The 13,420-nt window shown below is 39.8% G+C and overlaps 1 protein-coding gene and 1 pseudogene across 1 annotated transcript in view; one reads left to right on the top strand and one right to left on the bottom strand.

Annotated features, from left to right (window-relative positions):
• The first annotated feature begins 5,752 nt into the window (after positions 1–5,752).
• Positions 5,753–13,420, top strand: part of COPB2 (coatomer protein complex subunit beta 2) — a 31,916-nt gene continuing 24,248 nt past the window's right edge. The window contains exons 1-2 of the mRNA XM_003265297.4: positions 5,753–5,937; positions 11,899–12,036. Coding sequence (XP_003265345.1) covers positions 5,935–5,937; positions 11,899–12,036 — 141 coding nt within the window. The 5' untranslated portion in view covers positions 5,753–5,934. The remainder of the gene's footprint in view (positions 5,938–11,898; positions 12,037–13,420) is intronic.
• On the bottom strand, positions 7,114–7,183 carry LOC115836469 (annotated as a pseudogene).

Here is a 13,420-nt window from a genome sequence, read left to right on the forward strand (position 1 = left end):
CACTGTCATTTCCAAGGACATAATTCTTAAGGAAACATAATTACTCTAAACCTATCTACTTGCTTATATAAAACTTTGTGAAATATTTTTCCTAGAAAGAAAGTTAAACGTTGGATGAGAGAATGTTCACCTGGGACCTCTACATACCAGGCACACTTGGGCCTGTATTCCTTGTCCCCTCATGCCTACCAGGCTCCTTTGTTCTGAGCCCCAGGAGCCTCAGGTTTGTAGAGCATTGTTCCAAGCATAACGCAATCTCAACAAAAATTTGCTGATGGAAGGTGGCTTCCAGAGAAAAAGAACAATGCATGCTATGAAAGATGTGGGAAATGCTACTACACTGGCACATGAATTAAGTAAAGACAAATGCCCATTAAAACATCCTGCAGCCACTCCCCTCATCCACTTCGTTTGACAAGAACATAGAATCACAGACTCAAAAGTATAAAAAAGCTTACAACAGGAAGAGACTTTGGAGCTAATGCTGTCTATTATTTTGTAGGTAATAAAACTAAGACCCAGAGATTCACTTCACTTGACAACCCTGGGGCAAAGAAGTACCCAGAGCCCACTGATCATGACTTACATGGGGTCTGTACCTCATGAGTGAAGAGTGGGGTACAGAACAAATCCACAGATGGAGCACTGTGGAGGTCACTGACAAACTCCCCAGTCTACTGCCATATTTACAATGTCTAGCAATTCCCATCTATGAAATCACCTCCTTTGTTTCATTCAAAGCTCACTTTAAACTTTGACTCCTCTAAAAATGTTCATTAGAAAAACATAAGGTTAATGTAATTTTTAAGTTAAAATTAACACAAGTCAAACACATTACTAATAATCTGTATTTTTACACTTTCAGGTAAACAAAAGTTAACATCCTCTGCATCTGGAATCCTACAGCAAACTCCCATGGAGTAAATTTAACAAATTTAAAATGTTTAGAAGGTAGTCACATGAAGTGTACACCACATTGTGGTTGGTCAATGCTTTTGCAGTCAGTCCAACATTTGCCTCTAAGTGTTGGGCAACCACAAACTCCATTTTTCTTGGAAGACAGTTCAGTGGTTCTCCAACTCAATTTCGTCTGCTGCTGGCTGCTATTTGACTATGTGGTCAAAACTTTCGCTTTCATTCACCTCATACAGAAATCAGGCTGATAATCTTAACATTTCCTCTAACAGGAAAAGTAACTGACATGTGATGATGTATCAGTAATGAAGCATGAAGATTACCCTACTTAACATTCTTAAATGGTTTCCCAGAGCCTACAGGATAAAGTCCAGACTCCTTTAACTGGCTATCATGGATCTTCAGAATCTGAATCTCATTTATCTTTCTAGTACCATTTCTCAGTCCTCCCCCTTCTTACTCTCTGGCCCAGGCATGCTAAACTATTCTTAGCTCTCTGGAAAAGTCAAATGCTCTAGATATACTCTCTTGACATTTACCTGGCTAGTTCCTACTCACACTACAAAGGTCCATTTAGTGGCCTGCATCCATTTGGAGCCCTATCATAATTAAATCAAGCATGCCCTAAATGCAGGACCAGTCAACCCACTTACAGTGAGACACCTCTCACATCAACATTTGCCTTTCTTCACTAATCACTTGGTAAAACAGTTTATACTGATGACCTCTACTTTTTTTTTTATCATCCAATAACTTCTAACCCCTTTGTAAACTTGCCTTCCCTAGCATTACTCAACTTTTTTGAAGGCTGATAGTGTCCTCACGATCATTTATTTCATTGGCAATAGTTTTTGCAAATACTAAGCCTCCTTAAATTCTCTAAAGCTATCAAGATGCTAGTTACCCAGTCAGATTTTCCCTTTCTTTTCCTTCTGTGACATAAAGTTATTCTGGGTCTCTTACTCTGATTGTTCCTACACTGGCTCCACTTCTTTTTCTTTCACTTGTTCTTCTTTCCTGATTCTCTTTCTCTGATTGCTTCTTCATTTGCTCCACTATCATTCACTGGCTCCACATCTTCCTCTGATTAAAGATATTCTTCTGGGTTCATTAGATTAAAAACATCAGCAATAGAATGCCTCCCACTCCCTCAATTTAACAAACGCACTTGTGTATCCAGTTGATTCTAGCTTCTCAGGGAAAAAAGGAGAAATTACAATCCAGTAAAAAAAGATGTTAATATCATTAAATATAACTTAGGTTCATATCTCAGGTCTGTCAGTCATGAGCAATGTTGCATGAGGTATACTACTTAAACAATTTAGGCCTCTGTTTTTCATCTATAAATTGGAGAAAATAATGCCTATCTTTTAGTATTACTTTATGAATTGCAGTACGAAAAGTACATATTCCAATGGCAGGTAGGTACATAGTGGGCATTTAATAAAATTTTTTCCTTATTACTGTTATTTCCACACTCACTTCCACCACACTTGTATAGTCTGTTTCAACTTCTTTTAATGTGTCATACACATCAACAAAAGACAAATCATCTAGAGTACAGATATAAACAGGTTTCCTTTCTGGCCCACTAAGTCCCAACTACTTGACTCAAGGCTCAATTTCTCCTGATTTAAAAATCTTCAGGTTCTAGCCCCAACCTTCCTCTTCAACCTTCTCCCTCACTGTTCTTCTAAATGAATACCATTCTCCAAACAAATTGGACCTTTTTTGGTTCTCAAACATGCCGTATACTCTTCACCTCAAAGTCCACCTCAGATTCTACCTCCTTTATGAAACTTATCTCCTCAGCTGGATATTTTATCTTCAGAGTATTTTATTGGTACTTCTCTCAGAAGGTACTCATATTCTGCCTGGTATTCAATTATTTGTGCATAAATAACCTTTCCTACTTATAAACTGTAACCCCTTTGAAGGGAGAAACTAGGTTCCTATTCATGCTAGTACTTACCACTTAGCTAAGTGATAACACACGTATATTTAAAAATAATAAACAAGGCTGGGTGTGGTGGCTCAAGCCTGTAATCCCAGCACTTTGGGAGGTGGAGGCAGGCAGATCACCTAGGGTCAGGCGTTCAAGATCAGCCTGGCCAACATGGTGAAATCCCATCTCTTCTAAAACTACAAAAATCAGCCGGGCGCGGTGGCGTGCACCTGTAGTCCCAGCTACCGGGGAGACTGAGGCAGGGGAATCGCTTGAAACCTGGAGGTGGAGGTTACAGTGAGCCAAGATGGCGCCACTGCACTCCAGCCTGGGTGACAATGTGAGACTCCATCTCAAGATAAATAAATACAAATAAAATAAAATAATAAACAAAAAAACCTGACTTTCTCAAGGAATTATTTTCCTCAACTTCTTATGAAGAGGTAGGAATAGGGTGGGAAGGGAAGGGTGTATATAGGGTACTTACAGAGGCACTGCAACCTGAATTCCCACCTGGAATTCCAGCTGCTGCAAAAAGGCAGGGCTGAAATAGCTATCATAGAAATTGACTAGATAAGACTTTAAGATCTGTTAATCAATTCCAGTCAACCTCTTGGGAAACGCTTTACCAATCTGCTAAGCTTGTCTATATTTCTTTTCTTCCCAACGGTTATTTTTCCTACCTTCCAGTCTCCTCTAAACCAAGTAAACAAAAGATTTTAATTTAAACCCACAGTCGAACACATAGTGAAATACACCTGTATATTTAATGTTATGTATTAGTTCCTATTTAAGAATTTTATTTCTTTAAAATTTATTTCAACCAAAATCCAACACCAAATTCTATGGGTAATATCTTAAGGCAGCACCTAGTATAGTGCTTTGTATATAGGACACATTCAGTACGTAATGGTTAAAAGAGTGAATTTACAGTCTACAATTGCAGGACTTAATTTTGGCTAATTGCAGTGGAAAACATGAGAAAAGATATAGTCCAAGTAAGAATGACACTTGGGGGTTCAGGCCCACAACACCAGCTAGGTAGACCCTTACATGCCCAGTGGTATACAAAGATTTAAGTATTCCCAGCTGAACCCCTTGACAATAGAGATACATCATTTTATTTTGTATTACTTAGTACTGTGCCAAATCCAAAAATACTCTCTCCAGTGCAAGAGTATCCAGGAATAAGAAATATTGAAAGTTCCACTATTCAAGCAAATTATGTATAGTTCATATAATTTTTTCAACTCAGGATCCTGTCACTCCATAGAGTAAGCAAGGTATGCAATTATTAGAATTATTAGTCTCAATTTACATAAAATCACACTGCTGGCACTAACCTCCAGTTCCAGACTCTTTTTTCCACTATTGAATGCCACAGAAACATAAAAAAAAAAAAAAAAAGAAAAAAATGGAAGGATCTTTAGAAACCATGTAGCTGGATTTTTTTTAAGATGATGAAAACTGAGGCCCATGAAGAGAGTCACATTAGCTCAAGGCTCCTACTAAAGCCAAATAATTTCGTGCAAAATCATCTCCCTCTGATTATCATTATCTACACACACAAATATATAATTTTTCTTTTTGCCTTTCTGAAAATCTGGAGGACTGAAAAGACTTTAAGATTTCTCTCAAGTTAAAGATACACGTTTGTACGTGTAACCAGAGGGCAAGTTTTATATGGTCCATATGTTTTCTTTAAAAAAAAACAAAAAACAAAAAAGGAAATACAGGAGATGTGCAGTGTGTGTGATAGGCAAATGTTCTCGAACTTTATTGTGTAGTGTAACCCCTATGGCACAGGCCCTTAGAATTCAGCCACATTAATGAAGAGATATTTTCATGTAGTAGAAAGAGCACAAACTTTGAGGTTTTTTGTTTTGAGAAAGAATCTTGCTCTGTTGCCCAGGCTGGAGTGCAGTGGAGCGATCTCAGCTCACGGCAACCTCCATCACCTGGGTTCTAAGCAATTCTCCTGTCTCAGACTCTGGAACAGCTTGGATTACAGGCGCCCGCCACCACGCCCGGGTAATTTTGTATTTTTAGTAGAGACGGGGTTTCACCATGTTGGCCAGGCTGGTCTCGAACTCCTGACCTCAGGTGATCCACCCGTTTCGGCCTCCCAAAGTGCTGGGATTATAGGCGTGAGCCACTGCGCCCAGCCCAACTTTGAGGTTTTATCTACCACTTACTATGCAGTTTTGGCTAGAACACTTAACTTCCTTGAGCCCAGTTTCCTCATCATTAAATGGAGGTAATTCAGGTTTGATGTGAAGATTTGAGAGGAAGGTATGTCTGGCACACTGCTGAAGATCGATAAATATTTGTTGAATGAATAACACAGCCAGCCGATGCTCAACAAAAGACACATACACAAACACACACACACATAGTTGGGTAGTTGCCCTCTCCCGGGGAGCTCCAGAAGTGGAAGCTCTCAGCCCTCCCTCTGACTTCAGAAGCCTGAAGCTAACTAAGCCCGCAGCCCGGTGCTTCTCTTCGCAGCCTTAATCAGTGCCCGGGCCAGGGCCTGCAGAGAACTCTCTGGGCCTCGCACCAGGCCCCAAGAACACACTGGAGACTCGTTTCGCCTTCTCCCTCGCCGTTCCCCCCTCCAAGGCCAGACTCCGAGAAAGCCCGAAGCGGTTCTCGGCCTCCGAAACACAACTACAGCACTGGGGAGCTTGCCCTGCAGTTAGCGTCCAGCGGGGATTAGGCACTTCGTTTTCCTCATCTTTTCAATCTCTATCTTCTGGTCAGGGTCCAAGCTCAGCAGCACCGGGTCACGGCCCTCAGTGGTCTAGGCCACACCCCTCCTTCCCGGCGGCCTCAGGTCCACTACCAGCAGTCTGGAAGGCCACGTTGCCTAGGAAACTGGGGCGGGACTTGGGAAACGACGGTCCTGCGCGCCGTTTGCGCAGGCGCTCCGGCCCTGGCCTCTGACTATCGCGAGAATCGGCTCCCGGAAGTTCCACGTCAGTCAGTCTGACGGTCAGTGGATCGGTGGGTTTCTCTCAGGGCCCGAGTAGCCGGTAACAAACGAGGGTTCCCGGGATCGGACCGACACAGCCATGGTAGGTACAGACCCCATAGAAGGGAGCGGGGTCCCATAGGTTACTGCCGATTCCTGGAGCTTCTGGACTGAGGGCCGCGGTAAGCAGTGGTCTGGGCTCCCGCTGCGGCCGCCGCCTCAGGCCTTGCGGGGTCTTGGTCCAGTTTGATTCCAGGAAGGGAGAAGGCGGTGGGGCCCAGGGGACCGGGGTGATTTGGGGAGGCAATGCCTGCTAGTGAGGGGTTCTGTCTCCCCTGGCGCTTGTGGCGCTTGCCAGAGCTCCTGCAGTCTGCAGCGGGATCGGTGGTGTATGGAAACATAGAGGCCGAATATGTTGAACTCCGTAGGAGGCTTTGGTAAAACTAAAGTTTGCCTTTAAAACGGTGGTAGTTAATCTACACTCCTGTTGGGCTTATTCCGGGGATAGTGTGTGCTGGCTACAAACTATAAACAAGCAAAGAAGCCAAAAACAAATGTATATGGAGTCAAAAATGGAATTTCAAATGCTTTGATATCTCAGCCGTTAGGTTTCTAAGGCGAGAAGAAGGGTTGGGAGGAAGGGGGTGCTGTTTATAACACTGGCTGGTGTGCTTTTATGCATTTGCAAATCCAGTGGCTGGTAAGAATAGTAATTGTTAGAGCACTTTGTTATTATCACCATAACCCTAAAAAATGCCCTAGACTAGTTTGCAGAAGAGTGTTATAATAATAAGGAAAGAAAACAATAGTGTAAGAATATCTTCCGTCTCTATTGAAAATGAAAAAAAAGAAAATTAGCTGGGCGTGGTGGCGGGCGCCTGTAGTCCTAGCTACTCGGGAGGCTGAGGCAGGAGAACCTCTTGAACCCGGGAGGCGGAGGCTGCAGTGAGCCGAGATCGCACCACTGCACTCCAGCCTGGGACAGAGCGAGACTCCGTCTCAAAAAAAAAAAAAACTTGTTACGAAGCACAGAATCAAACATTTTGGAGCTTGAAGACATTAGGGATTAAGTCCCTCATCTTCAGTTAAAAAAATTTTTTTTAATTATGTTTCTGCAAGGTTAATTGTGGCAAAGTTGGAACTAGAAACAGAGGAAAAAGGAATACTCCCAGAGAAAATGCACAGAGAAACAAACATTTTTGCATAAAATTTAGTGTATTCATTCACAGACACCGCCCCCCATCCATGGACCTTCATTTTTTTTTAAATTTGTTTTATTAAAAATATGGAACGCTTCATGAATTTGCGTGTCATACTTGCGCAGGGGCCACGCTAATCTCTCTGTACGTGCTGCTGAAGCTAGCACCATCCGTGGACTTTCTTGGACACCCAGATTACAGTCCCTGAACAAGACCTCAAGCCTCTTAATTAGAGCACTTCATATTACTACCTGCTCTAGTTTGGGTCTGCTGTGGTTGCAGTAATGGACGTTTTTGGAAAAGGCTCTTGGATCTGCCTAATTTCATTTTCTTTTGCCATCTTTACATTTACCAGTGTATTTATATAATGAAATATTGCCTTCATTCTTTATTTTAAATCCTTTGTGGAAAATACAAAACGTGAATTTATTCATTTGTACATTTACCATAGAATATTTAGTGTGTGCCATGCACTTTGCTAAACATGGCTGCCTAATTCTCACAGCAGCTGGGAGATAGAGTTTATGTTTGTGAAGTGGTTACTATAGGTCCGGCACTGCTCTAACTGGTTAACTCTGAATTTAATTCTTACAGCCCTAAGAGGTAGATAATAATAATATTCCTGTTTTACATAGGTCAAACTTGAAAGAGGTTAAGTAAATTTGCCCACTACTGCACATCTGAAATGAGTGGTGGAACTGAAATTTAAATCCATCATGGCTTTCTAGTCTTGTGTTATGGTATCTGTCCTTAAACCCCCATACTCAAATATATAAGGTGATCTGGAGATAAAGACATGTATAAGCAATGACCCTGGCTTTAAGGAGGATCTACTCTAGAAAGCAAGAAAAGATGTGTACACAAGTGTACCATGGACAGTTAAAATGAAATCCTATAGGATTCCCTAGGAAAGAATGCTTCAGGCTAGGGTAACTAGAAAGGTCTTACTGGTGGCAGTGGCATTTAAGCTGAGTCCTAAATGCATCCAGCTGTTGGAAGATGGAGGGATATATTTAAAGTTGAGGATACAGTGTGAGCATCCTAGAGAAATATTATCACAAGAACCCTTGCCCCTTCCTTCCTTCCTTCCTTCCTCCCTCCCTCCCTCCCTTCCTTCCTTCCTGACAGAATCTCACTCTGTCGCCCAGGCTGGAGTGCAGTGGTGCAATCATGGCTCACTGCAACCTCCACCTCCCAGGTTCAAGTGATTCTCCAGCCTCAGCCCCCCGAGTAGCTGGGACTGCAGGTGCATGCTACCACGTCCAGCTAATTTTTTTTTTTTTTGTATTTTTAGTAGAGATGGGGTTTCACCATGTTGGCCAGGCTGGTCTCAAACTCCTGACTTCAGGTGATCCGCCCGCCTCGGCCTCCCAAAGTGCTGAGATTACAGGCATGACTCACTATGCCTGGCTGCCTGTTCTTTTTTAAACTGACATTTGTGCTTTGGGAGTGTGTAGAGGTTTACTGGGGTTGCTCAGAGTTCCTTGGCCCAACTTATGGAGCATCACTTTTACTCAATAATCAATAATTTAAAATATTTTAAAGTAAAATGTTCACAATTTATAAGTGTCCAATTTCCTCATTACTGGAGGAAAATTGTGAGATATGCTGGCTTATATGAAAACCCTCACCATGGTTCCTGCCTGGTACATAATAGACTCTTCATACCTATTGACTCCATAGAGATTTAAAAAGAAGTTAAAATTTGTAATAGTAATTTATGGGGCAGAATTCAGAAATGAAGTAAAAAGACTTGATTTTGGGAACTAGCAAGGAATGTGAAGATGATGATTTGAAAGTAGAAGATTGGAGCTGGGAGACCGAGGTGGGTGGATCACAAGGTCAGGAGAGGAGTTCGAGACCAGCCTGGCCAATATGGTGAAACCCTGTCTCTAAAAATACAAAAATTAGCTGGATGTGGTGGCAGGCACCTGTAGTCCCAGCTACTCGGGAGGCTGAGGCAGAATCGCTTGAACCTGGGAGGTGGAGGTTGCAGTGAGCCGAGATCACACGACTGCCCTCCAGCCTGAGCGACAGAGCAAGACTCTGTCTCAAAAAAAAAAAAAAAGAAAGAAAGTAGAAAATTGGAGAGAGGAAGGGACTGATGACAGTGAAAACATTTTTGAGGAAATTGAAGAGAAGAGCCAGAGAACTCTGATCTTTTAATGTAAGAGGTAAAGGTTGTTGCTGAAAGTGAAGGAGGCATGGATAGAACAAGACTTGAAGTAGTCAATGACCCAAATTTGATAAAAATCCCCAAAAAAGATGAGTAAAAGCATTGTGAGGTGTTTTGTCTCAGGAATTTATCTCTGCTAGATCTTCTTTTTATATTCAAAAGTAACCTTAAATTTCTGTCCCATTCGTGATCATCATAGAAGATCACAGCAATTATTGATTTGACAGTAACTCAACTTGCCAAATGAGCTTTTAGGTTGTGTTTAAGACCTGTTGAAGGGGAAATATATTTTAAATCAGTCTTTTCTCAGCATGCCTCCTAGAGAGAATTAAGCCCACTGCCCTAAGATACCATTGTATGTAATGAATTAACTTTGCTCCTAGAATGGCATTTTTTGGAGAATGGAGAAAATAGTTATTCAAATAATTATCTGTTCTGTAATCCAAAGGAAGAATTTGGCTTGAAAATGCTATTATAAACTATTCATATTTTCTGACTTGAGAGAATGTTTTTATTTTTGTTTTAAATTGTTCCAATTATCATTAAGTTTCTGTAATTTAAATCCATTAAAATATTTCAGACATTCCCATTTGACACCAAAGGCCATCATGCACAGGGATATAACCCTTATTGATCACATATTACGTTACCTAGCATTTACTAGTATTTTTGCCAAGATAATCTACCACTTTTCTCCAAAGAACTCAATATTATGCCTTATGGTTACTAGGACCTCATGAATAACACTTCTTCAGAATATTTCCTGATATGACACTGTTGACCTGGGCACAAAATTGTGATTTGCGAATATTTAAAATTTATTGGCCGGGCGCAGGAGCTCACGCCTGTAATCCTAGCACTTTGGGAGGCCGAGGCGGGCGGATCACAAGGTCAGGAGATCGAAACCATCCTGGCTAACACAGTGAAACCCCTTCTCTACTGAAAATACAAAAAATTAGCTGGGCATGGTAGCATGCGCCTGTAGTCCCAGCTACTCGGGAGGCTGAGGCAGGAGAATCACTTGAACCCAGGACGCAGAGGTTTCAGTGAGCAGAGATCGGTGCCACTGCACTCCAGCCTGGGCGACAGAGCGAGACTTCATCTCAAAAAAAAAAAAGTAAATTTATTTACTAGATAATTCTATGAATTAGAGGTTCTCAAAATGTGGTCTGCGATTCCTGAAGAGTCCCTAATACTCTTTTAGGAGGTCCACAAATTAAAATTATTTTCTTAACAGTGAGACGCTATTGGCACCTTTCACAATGTTGATATTTGCACTGATGGTGTAAAAGTAGCAGAAGGTAAAACTGCTAGTGAAGTGACACCAAATTGTACTGTTAGTATATTCTTCATTGTGACACAGTTTTTTAAAAAGTCAGTTTCACTTAAGAATGTCATTGATGAAACAGTAAAAATTTTATTACCTCTCCACACTTGAGTATGCATCTTTTAAATTCTGTGTGGTGAAATGGGGCGTATGCATAAAGCAGGTCTACTGCATACTGAAGTATGGTAGTTGTCTCAAGGGGAAACACTTGTACCATTTTTAAGTTGTGAGCTTTACTTGAAACAATGACTGAGAAACTCTGCTTATTCAGACTTGAATATTTGGTAGACATTTCTTAAAAACCTGAAAGAGATTGGCTGGTCCCTGACAGTATTTGTTGCCAATGATAAAATTAAAGCTTTCAAGTGAAAGTTCGAATTTTGAAAAACTCACTGAACTTGATGGATTTCCAATGCTTAAAGGCTTATCAGTTGAAGTAGGTGGTGAAATTAGTGAATGCGTAATATTTTTGATAAAGTATAATGATGTTGTTAGCATCTAGAAGATGCGCATAATTCAGTGAACCAGCATTTTCCAAATGACCGTTGCTTAATGTTAGAAAAACATGCATGAGAGAAAGATCCATTCAAAGTATGGACTAAACCAATGGATTTTAATGTAACAAAGTATAAACAGCTTATTGATATGGTTTCAGATTTTACCTTGCAAGTAACCTTTAAGAAACTACCACTTCTTGAATTTCGAAGAATTTCAAGTAATGAAAAAACTATTAAGATACTCCTCACTTTCCAACTAGGTATCTGTGAGACCAGGCATTATTTTGTAGACATTAACGAAAACAGCATATCACAACATATTGAAGGCAGAAGCAGATAATGAGAAACCATCTGTCTTCTGTTAACTCAGATTATAAAGAGTTTTGCCAAAATGTAAAATATTGCCACTCTTTTCACCAAATTTTTTTGAAAACATAGTTATTTTTCATAAAAACGTGTTATTTTAGTTAACATGTACTGGATTTATTTTTGTTATTTGAAAATGAATTAATATATAAATATTTTAAAGTTGTCTCAGGTTTAATTTTTAACATGGTAAAATGCCAATTGCTAAAACTCACATAAACAAAAGCTCTTTGGGGTCCTCAAAATGTTTAAGGACTATAAAGGAATCCTTAGAGCAAAAAGCTTGAAGACCACTGCTGTACATCTTAAAATGTTAAATATTCTGATTTTTTTGATGTGTAAATGAAGAAATAAGTGCTTAGACTTGAAACTGTTTCAAAAGCTTAGCAAAATAGTAACTGAATTGTTTTGTAGGCCTATTCATGCACTGTATTTAGTTAAAATCTCAAACGTATTTTATTTGGCTTAGCAATTTAATTTTTTTAATGTTTCTTTTTAGCCTCTGCGACTTGATATCAAAAGAAAGCTAACTGCTAGATCTGATCGAGTTAAGAGTGTGGATCTGCATCCTACAGAGCCGTGGATGTTGGCAAGTCTTTACAATGGCAGTGTGTGTGTTTGGAATCATGAAACACAGGTAGGAATTTTTCAGGACTTTAATAGAAATAAAATACTGTGTTAGACTGTGTTTATAATGAAAGAGAAGAAATACTATCACAGAATCCAGAAGCTATATGCAAACTGCTTTTTCAAGTTGGTACAAAGCATTTTAAATATGAAGGAACTAACATTTATGAGGGGATAGTTTTGTAGGAGAAACTGTCCTGGGTATGTTATATACAATATTTAAATATAACAACTCTGACTTAGGTAGTATTAGCTCTTTTTTGAAATTGAGAAAACGATGGTATTATAGAATCACTTGCTAAAGTATTTAATTGTTAATTTTCCATTCAGTGAATATTCTATCTTAAGAATGATATTTTTAAATTTATTTTTCTCCCAAATGCCCAATGTAATGATATACAGATAAATCTTTAACTCAGCCATATAGATTATATCAGGGAAATATTTATAGTCAGCTTTTGATTATACACACATCTTACAGATTGTCTGCCTAAATGCTTGACTCATTCTCTTTCACCTGAGTAAATAACATATCCTTCAAATTAGTTTATCTCATATTTTCCAGTCCTCCTAGACTGTATTTAAGAGTACAAAGCATATAGTTAGCACTATACCATACAGTTGTGTCTACTTATATAGTAATTATCCTTAATGTCCAAAGTTAAGTTCTTGAAATCCAGGTAAAATTCGCATTTGAGGAATTTAAAATGGCAAAATAGGATCAAGGAACCAAAGCCAGAGTAAACCTAAAAACACCTTTATACTTTTATACTCACTGTAATGAAACAGAAATGACTGTACACTAAACTCATACCCTGTATTAGTCTGTTCTCACACTGCTGTAAAGAACTACCTGAGACTGGGTAATTTATGAAGGAAAGAGGTTTAATTGACTCACAGTTCCACAGGCTTAACAGGAAGCATGACTGGGAGGTCTCAGGAAACTTAAAATCTTGGCAGCAGGTGAAGGGGAAGCAAGCACCTTCTTCACATGATGGCAGGATTGAGAGAGCGAAGTGGGAAGTGCCACACACTTTTAAACCATCAGATCTCATGAGAAGTCACTATCACGAGAACGGCAAGGGGGAAATCCACCCCCATGATCCAATCACCTCCCACCAGGGCCTTCCTCCAATTCGACATGAGATTTGGGTGGGGATACAAATCCAAACCATATCATAGTCCATCAGTGACATTTTATACAAATTAACATTTTGTTTTCTGCTGTATCTCAGTACCTATAACATTACCTGGCATATGGTAAATGTTCAATAATTATTTCTTCAACGAATGAATAATATGCATATCACTACTTCAGTATTTGTGTTCTCTACAATTTCAGATCTTTATCTTGTGAATTCTTTTTGCTTTGATGCAAATAACTGGTTTTTTTT

This window comes from Nomascus leucogenys, chromosome 8 (assembly GCF_006542625.1).
Source record: "Nomascus leucogenys isolate Asia chromosome 8, Asia_NLE_v1, whole genome shotgun sequence".
Classification (NCBI taxonomy): Eukaryota; Metazoa; Chordata; class Mammalia; order Primates; family Hylobatidae; genus Nomascus; species Nomascus leucogenys.